The following is a 12,323-nucleotide window of genomic DNA, read 5'->3' on the forward strand; positions in this document are numbered from 1 at the left end:
CGAAGACCGGACCGGACTGAGACCGAACCGAGACCGAAATCGTACCGAACCTTAGATCTAGGTTTAAGTTTTTGTTGAAACCGGACCGCGACAGGACCGTGTCTGTCCCTAGCTACATTACATTACCTCTTCACTTGGACAGATTCATAATTTATGCCCTGATTTTTCTCAACTATTTTCAATCCAAGTTTGATTTTAATTTAAATGTTATAAATAATTAATTCCGTGACCTTTACATTCAAACTTAAGAAAAATTATAAAGGTCGATTCAATGCAAAGTTCCATGGGGGCGGAGTATTTGTAAGGCTTATTAAGGGGAACTCGGGGGCGGTGCCGACATGCCACGTGTCGGGCGGTGATAGGGTCTCTCACACAGTTGGCGTCATCTGGCCACCGACGCCAGCTATATGCATGTTCTCTTCGACTTTATTCTCCTCATTCCGTCGTGCTTCACTCTCTCTCAAGCTCCCGCTCTTTCTCTCTCTAGATTTCTCAATCTCTTGCAGAGAAATCCGGCAATGGCGGGAGCGAGTCGACAGTTGCTGCTCGCGCTGGCCGTGGTTGCAGTGGTTGCGCTGCCGGCGATGGTGGCCGGAGCCCGGCCGGTGAGCGGCGGCGGATTTACGGTCGAGGGAGGTGTTTTCTGCGACACATGCCAGGCAGGATTTGAGACTCCGGCGACCACTACAATCGCAGGTGAGAGATCTGATTTATGCTTATTCGGTGTAGAATTGACCGTGGATCTGGCTTAGATCTGGTTGTTTTGGCTCTTGGCGGTGGAATAAGGCTGATTGTGATTATTTTCTTTTGATTGGATCATTCATCCGCACTTTCTGATTTGATCGGAAATTATTTTTTTCAATGAACCTCATTTTCCTCCGCTTTTGCTTTGGAATGAGGCCGAGTTTGATATTTGCTTCCTTATATTTATTTTTTGACTTTTTCTGGTGCACGTATCGAGATTTCGAATTTCCGGCTTCTTCAGTGTCGATTTACTACTCATTTTCCTCGGTTTTTGGCTGTGGAATGAGTCCGAGTACGATTTTTGCTTCCTAAAACACATCTTATGATTTGTTTCTGGTTCCTTTAATCCGTCATCCGAATTGATTTATATATTTTTTTCTGATTGATGAAAGAGATGAAGACTAGAGCTCACTCAAACATTAAAAATCTTTCTATTCCGAGACTCTGACCGATTTCTCTAGCCTCTACTAATGCGTTTCGATCACGAAAGTTTTGTGCGACAAGTCCATAAGAACCTCCGACATTTTTGAATTTCCCGCTTAAATCCAGAAGCATCTAGAAACTCAGATCTCCGCCGCCCGATCTTCAATCGACGATCGGGATCGCAGGTGCGAAGGTGCGAGTGGAGTGCCGAGATCGGGAAACGGAGGTCGTGAAGTTCGTCGCCGATGGCGTATCGGACGGCCAGGGAAAGTACAAGATCTACGTGGCCGGCGAGCACGAAACCGAGATCTGCGAGTCGGTGCTCGTCAGCAGCCCTCTTCAAAGCTGCTCCACGCCGCTTGCCGGCCGAGAACGTTCTCGGATCGTCCTCTCTCATCACAACGGCGTCGTTTCCGATCGCCGTTTTGCCAACAATCTCGGCTTCGTCCGTAATTCCGCCCTCGCCGGCTGCGCTCAGATCATGAAAGCCTACCAGCAACTCGACGACTGATCGTCAGGTACTTGTCTCTCGATTCGTCCTCGATTTTTTTCCGTCTTCCCGGTTTGATCATTGAAAAACTTCTCCCAAAAGTTTGATCATTCTTGATTCTTAATATGTTTTTGCGGAGAAGTTTGATCTAAGCGCTTGAGTTTTCGCCAGTGTGAGTCAAATTCGTAATTATTGTTTCTTAATTTTCTTTCTTCTTCCCGATTCGATCAGAAACTTTTGGACAAGTTTGATCCGAACTCTGGATTCCTCTCCAACTGTATCCACATTCGTGATTCTTCTTTCTTCATTTCCTTGCTTCGTCCCGATTCGATCAGAAGCTTTTTTGACCAGTTTGAACTAATTTGATCCATATTCGTGATTATTGTTTCATCATTTCCTTCTTCCCGGTTGGAAGAGAAACGTTTTTGACGAGTTTGATCCAAGCTCACGATTTCTCGCCAATTTGATCCAAAATCTTGATTCTTCGCCAAGTTGATCCAGATTTGGGATTCTCGTTTCTTAATTTCCTTCCTCCCGATTTGATCAGTTTCATCAAAATTCTTGATTCTTCTCCAGTTGGATCCAGATTCGTGATTGTTGTTTCTTAGTTTCCTTCTTCCCGATTCATCGTTAAGTTTGATCCAAACTCTTGATTCCTCTCCAATTTGACACAGATTGGTTTCTCTTGTATCTTCATTTCGTTCCCGATGGGATCAGAAACTGTTTCTAGGAAATTTTGATTCAAACTATTGATTTCTAACCAGTTTGATACAAACTCTTGATTCCTCGCCAATTTGATCCAGATTCGTAATTCTCAATTCCTTCATTCCTTCATTCTTCATTCTTCCTGATTTTTAATTCCTTCATTCGTCCTGATTCCATCAGAAACTTTGGTCCAAACTCGTGTTTCTTAGCAGCATTATCCAAATTCGTGAATTTTCATTTCTTTCTTCTAATTCGATCAAAAATTTCTGAGAGAAGTTTGAATCTCGATTCCTCTTCAGTTCGATAAAAATTCTCGATCCTCAAATTATTTCTTCTAATTCGATCCTAATGCTTCTCCCTTGATCCATCTCCGAAAAGTTTCATTTAAAAATCTTGATAATTCACCAGTACTTACATTCGTCCCGTATTCAACAGCGATTCCTCACTGGGCGGCAAGTCGACGAACGATCAAAAGGTACTGATTTATCTTCTTCCATGATTTCTTCTGTTCTTCCGAAGTTATTTTATCTATCATAATGCCGCCGATTCCCAGTCTCATAAAAAACAGACTTTTTTCTGAAAATTTATTTCTGTTTCTATAATATATCAAGATTCGATTAGAATTTCGCCATGAACACAGCGCAGACTGGGCGATGATCTGAGAACCTCGATTCCCCTCTGATGTAAGCCTGCTGCTCAATCCCTTCTCCGTGCCATAGAATCCGATCGCACCTGCTCTATTATATATCCATGTTTAACATTCATCCATCTTCTAGAGAGAGAGATATGATCTTGAGGGATATCCTAGAGAGACAATATAGAGAGAGAACCTAGAGAGAGAATCTGGGTGGACAATCTAGAGAGAGAATCTCGAGAGACAACCTAGAGACAGAATCTTGAAAGAGAATCTAGAGAGAGAATCTGGAGAGATCCTATAGAGACAATATTGAGAGAGAATCTAGGAAGAGACACTAGAGGGAGAATCTAGAGAGAGACCCTAGAGAGAGGCTTTAGAGAGAGAGAATCTAGAGAGATGCCCTCGGGGGACAATATCGAGTGAGAATCTAGAAAGAGGCCCTAGAGAGAGAATGTGAAGAGATTTCCTAGAAAGATAATATTGAGAGAGAATCTTGAATGTTAGCCAAGGGAGACAATACTGGGAGCATAGATCCGGATCGTCTGGGACGTGGATGAAGGACGGGACGGGACGAATTTCGTCCCGTCCTACGTCTGATGTTAGCTGTGGGACGAAGGACGGGACGGTTTTTCGACCGCCGACAAAAAAACCCATTTTATATTTTTAATATCTTAATATTGATTTTTCCAAGTATTTTAAGGGAAATAAGGAGGAGAGAGAATGCAAATGAACATATATACAATTAATTCTGAGTGGGTCAGTTTGCATGTGCAAAAAAACACAAGGACCTTAATGCAAACTGTCATAGCCAGGCCATGTGGCGAAATGTTAACCGTCGGATGTGAATCCGCCAGTTTTTTGTCCACATCCGTCTGTCCATCGTCCTAGACCTCCAGACGGATGGTTTTTTCGTCCCATGGGATGAAAACCGTGCTGTCCGGTGGTCCCTGGGACAAATGTTCGTCCCGAAATTCGTCCATATCCTCGGACGGGACGACTTTTTTGTCCCGGGACGAAAAAATTGTCCCGTCCACGCCCCTGAACTATAACTGGAAGAGAACGTAGAGAGAGACCCTGTATAGATAAACTAGAGAGATATCCTTGAAATCGAACCTAGAAAGATAACTTACATAGAGTTTAGCGAAAACCCTAAAGATAGAATCTAGAGAGAGAGAGGACTCACAGCGAAAATCTAGAGAGATAATCTTGAGAGAGAAACTTGAGAGAGAAAGGGATTTTTTTGGGGGTGAGAATGTTATTACCATGCGGGAGTTCGTCTGCTCTTCTTAGAGCGGGTGGTCTCTCCGGCGTAGCTGTCGGAGTTGTGGGTGTACTTGTAGGTGGGGGCGAACTGGATCTTCCCTTCCTGCCACCCTTTGAACACTCTCCCGGCCTCCATCTCCCTCGCCAACTGTGCTCATAGAGAGATACATCGATATATAGATAGATCGAGCCATAGGTTTATAGAGAGAGAGAGAGATTCCACGACATGGCAGCGTGCTAGAGAGAGACATCTTAATTTTTGGATTATGTTAGCGTGTAGTTTAGAGAAAAGGATAAACGGAGAGAAAAATACTTCTTTAAGGTTTGATTAGCGGCTTTTTTCGGATGATCCGTACATGGATTATATATTGTGCATTTTAGAGAGATGGATAGTCGGTGAGAGAGAGAAGGAGAGGTAGGGGACAGGATTGCATGTGGCAGTGATGATACAGAGATGAAGAGAAATCCATTTCAGGATTCTGCAGTGGAAGTATTCACTGGCTTGTTTAGAGAGAGATAACTTTTCAAGGTTTTCAATTTGCTATTTAAGAATGGTAGCAGGAAAGAGATATCGGGGCCCATATCAGGACTACCTAGTTTTTAAGAGAGAGATAGCAAGAGAGAGAAAGTCACTGGTTTGAGAGAGAGAGATACTACGTGAGGAGGTTCCATTTCAGGACTTTCCCATCTCAATAATATCTAGTTGCTGTTAGAGAGAGAGAGAGAAAAAGACATGGAAATTGGAATCATTTTGATTTATATTTTAATTATGTGATAGAAAGACGGATGGTTAGAGATAGAGATAATGAGACAAGAACAACAACAGAACAATGTCAATACCTGATCCCTCATAAGAAGAGCATTCCAGTTGTGCTCCTCCAGCAGCTTCCTCGTCGCCGTGTAGCTCAGGGCCAGACGGTAATTGAGATCTCCCAGCCAAATCACGCGGCTAGAGAGAGAGATAAGAACATTAGAGAGATAAAACAAGAGAGAGAAATTAGAGAGAGAGATGGGGCGCACTCGTGTTGGATTATTTTGCGGGGGATTGGCTTGGCGAGCGTCTTGCAAATTCTTGGGAAGCGAGTGTTCTTGAGAATCTGGGCAACGTCAAGATTTCTCCTCAGTTCGTCTCCCTCCTTCTCCCCCGAGGCCAGATGGCTACAGACAAAGCAGAAGGTCGTCTGCCCCAGCGACATGCTTATGGCGATGCACCCCTGGATACTGAGATGGTTAGAGAGAGAGATGCGGGGATGTAGAGAGAGACATAGAGATGCACAGAGAGAGGTGGATTCAGGGTTCGTCAGAGACTAGTGGGATGGTTTTGGAACAGATAACATATGTTAAGGGTTGAGAGAGAGAATCAAATATAATGAATGAAGGTGAGGAGAGAGAGATAGACGCTTAAGGAGAGAGATGAGAGGGAAGGGATGCAGATAGTGAGTTAGGTGAAGGGAGAAAAGAGAGACACATGGTGTGGAGAAGAGAGAAAAACTCAAGAGTTAAGAGAGCAGAAAACACTGGTTAGAGAGAGGTGAGGATGTACTCGGGGTTCAACATGTTGAGGAGTCAGCAAAATTGGCAACCTCCTATTAGGGACTTAATCAAGATTAGTTAGTATAAATAAATAAATATCATATACTCGTTAGATATTTAGAAAATAGGATTCAATATAAGTTCAAAGATAGAATAGGATTAAATATAGAAGGCTAGGATTAAACGTTAGATAGTTATAACGGATACATCAGATCTAATCCTGACCGTTACAACAGATACATCAGATCTAATCCTGACCGTTATAACTATCTAATCTTTAATCCTAGCCTTCTATATTTAATCCTATTCTATTTTTGAACTTGTATTGAATCCTATTTTCTAAATCTCTAATGAGCATATGATATTTATTTATTTTTAATAACTAATCTTGATTAAGTCCCTAACAGGAGGTCGCCGAGTTTGCTGACCCAACACAACAGAGACTGGTGGAATGGTGTTGGAAGATATATATGTAAAGGGTGAGAGAGAGAGAATCAAAGAGAATGTATGGAGGTGAGGGGAGCGAGAGATACGCTTAAAGAGAGAGATGAGAGGGAAGGGATGCAGATAGTGAGTTAGGCCAAGGGGGAAAGGAGAGATACATGGTGAGAAGAGATTAAACACCAGTTAGAGAGAGATGCTGGATGTAGAGAGATACATGAAGATGGACAGGGAAAGATGGATTCAAGGTTCGTGAAGGACTAGTGGGATGGCATTGGAAAAGATGGATGTAGAGAGAGAGAGAATCAGAAAGAATGAATGAAGTCATGAAGGTGAGGAGAGAGACACACACACAAAAACAGAAGACGGATATGGTTAGACAAAGGGAGTGGGGAGAGAGCAAATTATAATAAAAGTAGAATGCGAGAGGAGAAATACATGGCGAGTAGAAGAAAGAGAGACTTGGCGAGGACATATATGATATGTTTGGTGGATAAAGTGATAGATACAGGGATGGAAAATGGAGATAGCCAGGGAGAAAGTGAGAAAAAAAGACAGAGATAGAGAGAAACTAAGGGAGTATGAGAAGGGTTAATATCATGGTACAGCCCAAACCAGGCCCAAAGTTTGCGAGTTAACCTTAGCTTTTTTTTTGGTATGGTATATCCCAAACTCACTAAGTCGTCTGCGATATATCCTGGTGATGACCTGCAGTCCATCGTGGCTCCCAGGTAGATCTCTAGCCAGATTTTGACTTGGTGGAGCCCACATGGCAGCCACGCTGGATTCCACGTCATCATCGGGATATGTCGACCTGCCAAGGGTTTTTTGATAAGAGAGAGGGGCATTCTAGAGAGAGAGAGAAGTGGCCTAGAGAGGGAGAGAGAAGGAGAGAGAGGTTCTAGAGAGAGAAAGAGAGGTGTTCTAGAGAGAGAGGCATTTTGTAGAGAGAGAAAGGGAGAGAGAGGCGCTCTAGAGAGACCCAACCCCTCTCTCGCTCTAGAAAGAGAGGTGTTCTAGAGAGAGAGGCATTTTGTAGACAGAAAGGGAGAGAGACCCGACTGAAGTCCGGCAGAACGCCTTTCTCTCTAGAACACCTCTCTTTCTAGAGAGAGAGAGAGGTCGGGTCTCTCTAGAGTGCTTCTCTAGAGAGACCCGACCGAAGTCCGGCAGAACGCCTCTCTCTAGAACACCTCTCTTTCTAGAGAGAGAGACCGAAGTCTGGCAGAATGCCTCTCTCTCTAGAACACCTCTCTTTCTAGAGAGAAAGAGAGGTCGGGTCTCTCTAGAGCGCCTCTCTCTCCCTTTATCTCTCCACAAAATGCCTCTCTCTCTAGAAGACCTCTATTTCTAGAGAGAGAGGTCGGGTCTCTCTAGAGTGCCTCTCTCTCCCTTTCTCTCTCTACAAAATGCCTCTCTCTCTAGAACACCTCTTTTTCTAGAGAGAGGTCGGGTCTCTCTAGAGCGCCTCTCTCTCCCTTTCTCTCTACAAAATGCCTCTCTCTCTAGAACACTTCTCTTTCTCTCTCTCTCTAGGCCGCTTCTCTCTCTCTCTCTAGAATGCCCTCTCTCTCTTATGGGAAAACCCTTGGCAGGTCGACATATCCCGATGATGACGTGGAATCAAGCGTGGCTGCCAGGTGGGTTCCGCCAGGTCAAAATCTGGCCGGAGATCCACCTGGCAGCCACGTCATCACCAGGGTATATCGCAGACGACTTAGTGAGTTTGGGATATACCGTACCAAAAAAAAGCTAAGGTTAACTCGCAGACTTTGGACCTGGTTTGGGCTGTACCGTGATATTAACCCAACTGAGAAAAATAGAAGAAAGAGAAAGGGGGAGAGAGAGAGACAGGAAGAAACGGGAAGAGAGAAACATCTGTCAAGAGATAGGAAGGGAGACGGAAAGAGTGAGTGATGGACATTTGTGAAGAAATATATATATATAGAGAGAGATGTATGTTTAGGGAGAAATAATAAGATGCGGTGATGCTGGCTGGGAAATAGGAAGACATTAAGTTAAAGAGACATTCAGTAATGAATAGGAAGATGGATAGAAGGCAAAGAAACATTCACTGATGAATAGGAAGGGACAGACAATTAATGAGAAATAATAAGAGAGAGAGAGAGAGAGAGAGAGAGAGAGAGAGAGAGAGAGAGAGAGAGAGAGAGAGAGAGAGAGAGAGAGAGAGAGAGAGAGAGAGAGAGAGAGAGAGAGATAACTGAGATAGAGAGAGATAACTGAGACAGAGAGAGGTAACTGAGATAGAGAGAGATAACTGAGACAGAGAGAGGTAACTGAGATAGAGAGAGATAACTAAGAGAAAGAGAGGAAGAGAGAGATAGCTGAGATATAGAGAGAGAGAGAGATAACTTAGACAGACAGAGAGATAGCTGGGATATGGAGAGAGATAAGTGAGAGAGAGAGAGAGAGATAGAGACACTGAGATTTAGAGAGATAACTAAGAAAGAGAGAGAGATAGAGACACTGAGATTTAGAGAGATAACTAAGAGAGAGAAAAAAATAGAGAGATAGAGAGAGACAGAGATTTAGGGAGATAACTAAGAGAGAGAGAGAGAGAGAGAGAGAGAGAGAGAGAGAGAGAGAGAGAGAGAGAGAGAGAGAGAGAGAGAGAGAGAGAGAGAGAGATTTAGGGAGATAACAAAGAGAGAGAGAGAAGCGAGAGAGAGAGAGAGAGAGGGAGAGAGAGAGAGAGAGAGAGAGAGAGATATAGGGAGATAACTAAGAGAGAGAGAGTAGCGAGAGAGAAGGAGAAAGAGAGAGTGAGTGAGAGACAGAGAGAGACAGAGATTTAGGGAGATAACTAAGAGAGAGAGAGAGTATAGAGCGAGAGAGAGTAGAGAGAGAGACAGAGTAAGAGAGAGAGTGAGTGATAGAGAGAGACAGAGATTTAGGGAGATAACTAAGAGAGAGAGAGTAGCGAGAGAGACAGAGAAAGAGAGAGTGAGTGAGAGACAGAGAGAGACAGAGATTTAGGGAGATAACTAAGAGAGAGAGAGTAGCGAGAGAGACAGAGAAAGAGAGAGTGAGTGAGAGAGAGGAGAGAGAGAGAGTAGAGAGAGACAGAGATTTAGGGAGATAACTAAGAGAGAGAGAGAGTATAGAGCGAGAGAGAGTAGAGAGAGAGTGAGTGAGAGATAGAGAGAGACAGAGATTTAGGGATATAACTAAGAGAGAGAGAGCGCGCGAGAGAGAGAGAGAGAGAGAGAGAGAGAGAGAGCGCGCGCAAGAGAGAGGGGGAGGGCGCGAGAGAGAGAGAGAGAGAGAGAGAGAGAGAGAGAGCGCGCGCACGAGAGAGAGAGAGAGCGAAAGAGAGAGAGAGAGCGCGCGCACGAGAGAGAGAGAGAGAGCGAAAGAGAGAGAGAGAGAGCGCGCGCACGAGAGAGAGAGAGAGAGCGAAAGAGAGAGAGAGAGAGAGAGAGAGATAGAGAGAGAGCGCACGAGAGAGAGAGAGAGAGCGAAAGAGAGAGAGAGAGAGAGAGAGAGAGAGAGAGAGAGAGAGAGAGAGAGAGAGAGAGCGCGAGAGAGAGAGAGAGAGACACCTTATTGCGGAGGCAGCCCATAATTCCCCTACCGACTGTGGCAGAACGGAGATGGCCAACGTGGGGAACGAGCTCCCTGCGGACCCAAACAGAGAGAAATATACCCACCATCTGTTTCCCAAATATGAGCCGATAGGCCAGCCCACTGCGCCGCCTCATCCCCCCACCTCCCTCATCATCATCAACCCCTCCTCTTTTCACCATCTCTCTCTCCTCCATCGAGCCATGGCCGGCTTCGCAGTTGCAGGCTTTGAGACGAGCTCCGTTTGCTCTGTACCTTCTGCTGAGAAATTTAAGAGATGGTTTATGGAAGAAGAGGCTGCCGCTTGAAGCGGGCTTAGCCTCTGCCATCGCTGAGGAAGCGCCATCGCCTTTGAAGGCAGAGCTTGCAGGGAAGTTGAGGGCCCTGCCGATGAGGTACAGCCACAGCGCACCCGGCACGTTATCTTCCACTACCAGCACGTTGCCCGGATTCAGGGGAACGATCTCCTGAAACCTGAGTTAATACTTTAGAGAGAGAGATGGATGTAGAGAGAGATATAGATGGTGTTGTGGAGGAGGGAGAAATTCGCGGTGGAGATAGAGATAGAGATGTAGATGGGGATGAAGGTAATTATGGAAGTCGAAATAGAGATGGGTTATAGAGAAAGAGATATGCCTAAAAGATGAAGGTGAAATTTTTAAAGTGAGAGAGATACAGATGGTGTTGTGGAGGTGGGAGAAATGGCGATAGAGATAGAGATAAAGGGATGTAGATGGGGATGAAGGTAAATATGCATGTGGAAATAGAGATGGGTTTGAGTGAAAGAAATGGCCAAAAGATGAGGGCGAAAACTGAATGGAGAGAAATATTGATGGTGTTGTGGAGGAGGGAGAAATGGCCATGGAAATAGAGATAGAGATAGAAATAGAAATAGAGATGTAGATGGGGAGGAAGGTAATTGGGCGGGTAGAGATAGAGATGGGTTTGAGTAAAAGAAATGTATAAAAGAGGAAGTTGAAAACTGACGGGAGAAATCGCGATGGAGATAGAGATAGAGATGTAGATGGGGATGAAGGTAATTATGCAGGTAGAAATGGAAATGGGTTAAAGAGAAATAAATTGATCAAAGATGGTGGATGTTGAGATAGAGATGAATACCCTCTGAAAATAACTTTAGCTACATATAGATATTGAAGATTTATGGTCTAACTTTGTGTTGCCATTAACGAGCTAGATTTTTTAATGATTATGCTGAATAAACTATCAAACTATTTTTTGAGATTGAGATGTAATATGAAAGTAGTGATATAGACAGGTTGGAGATAGAAGATTAGAGGAAGTAGTAGGAGTGGATTTAGTGGAGGAAATGATTATTTGCTAATCCACCCGTCAATCATTCTTGAAGAGCTATAATCTTACTATATGTTTGCCAATAAAAAGAAGTTTAGCAGAGACAGATTATTCTGGATAAAACTTTCATTTTGTTGTCGAGATGTGAACAAAACCAGACACTAGTCTGATCATGAGGATTATTCATTGGTCCCACAACCTTATGTGACACCAACAATTATTTAAGACATGGTATATCACTTAATTCTACTATTAACAGACCTTTAGTATTGGTACATTGCGCTGAATTAAACTATCATACAACTATCAGGTGGGGGATGCAAATGAACGTGCAAATGGAAGTGGAGATAGGAGCAGATTGGAGAGAAAAAAATAGATAAAATGATCCCAATAGATTGATAATAAGGAATGGGTGTTTGTTGAAAATATACTTTTGTGCCATACGTAATAACTTTTTAGATTTCCTTGCCTTGGTTTTTAGTTGCTATTAAAAGAGCTTCATCAAATATATATTATGCTGAATACAAGTATCAGTTTATTACCTGGATATGAACTAAACAAGGCTGGTAACTATATAATGCAAAAAAGGAAATCAATATATAACATGATTCATTCATTAATAATTCACAACGATTCAATATGATGTATCCCAGAAGCCCATTTCTTGAGGTCCACAAGCTAGTAGTAGCCTAGGATGAAGATCCTTCTGAAAGGTGACAATATCTGCAGGACAGTGCCTAGAGGCTCATAAAATCATCTTACAGATTTTTCTCTGTCATAATCTTCTAACAGATTCTTTTGCTGCCAGTATCTAAATAATATATCTGCTACACATTTTGACTGGTGCAGATATAATATTTTGTCTTCTGAGAACCTTCTTGAGGCACAAAATGTCCTCTACATTCGACAAAAATATGTAGAATATCTCTGCACAGTTGCATGCAGTTTAAGCATCTGATATTCTGTTTTCTCTCGCCAATGTTTTCTTTTCTAAAAGTTTTTCATTTTATTTTCAAGGTTAGTGTCATTACGGAGAACCCTGAACATTTAGTGGCTTATATAACACCCTTGTGGCCTTTAAGGACATCAATCCAAGCACTTCTCATGTTGAGAAATTTTTGTCTACCATTTGAGTGCTCTCTTTGTTAGATAGTGCTCCAGTGCATGTAGGCTCTAGATGACCCCCTAAGA

At 43.3% G+C, this 12,323-nt stretch overlaps 2 protein-coding genes across 2 annotated transcripts; one reads left to right on the forward strand and one right to left on the reverse strand.

Moving 5' to 3' along the window:
• Nucleotides 1-430: 430 nt before the first annotated feature.
• On the forward strand, nt 431-2,985 carry LOC144710878 (protein DOWNSTREAM OF FLC-like). The gene is made up of 3 exons (XM_078584720.1): nt 431-696; nt 1,353-1,685; nt 2,798-2,985. Exons 1-2 carry the CDS (start codon nt 519-521, stop codon nt 1,676-1,678), a joined length of 504 nt encoding a protein of 167 aa, XP_078440846.1. The 5' UTR covers nt 431-518; the 3' UTR covers nt 1,679-1,685; nt 2,798-2,985.
• On the reverse strand, nt 2,954-10,555 carry BST1 (DNAse I-like superfamily protein). The gene is made up of 5 exons (XM_078584719.1): nt 9,800-10,555; nt 5,283-5,476; nt 5,103-5,211; nt 4,262-4,410; nt 2,954-3,094 (listed from the first exon to the last, which is right to left on the reverse strand). The coding sequence occupies exons 1-5, from the start codon at nt 10,148-10,150 to the stop codon at nt 2,980-2,982; spliced, it is 918 nt and encodes a 305-aa protein (XP_078440845.1). The 5' UTR covers nt 10,151-10,555; the 3' UTR covers nt 2,954-2,979.
• Between the last annotated feature and the right edge of the window lie 1,768 nt (nt 10,556-12,323).

The sequence above is a fragment of the Wolffia australiana genome, chromosome 13, assembly GCF_029677425.1.
Source record: "Wolffia australiana isolate 7733 chromosome 13, ASM2967742v1".
Taxonomy (NCBI): Eukaryota; Viridiplantae; Streptophyta; class Magnoliopsida; order Alismatales; family Araceae; genus Wolffia; species Wolffia australiana.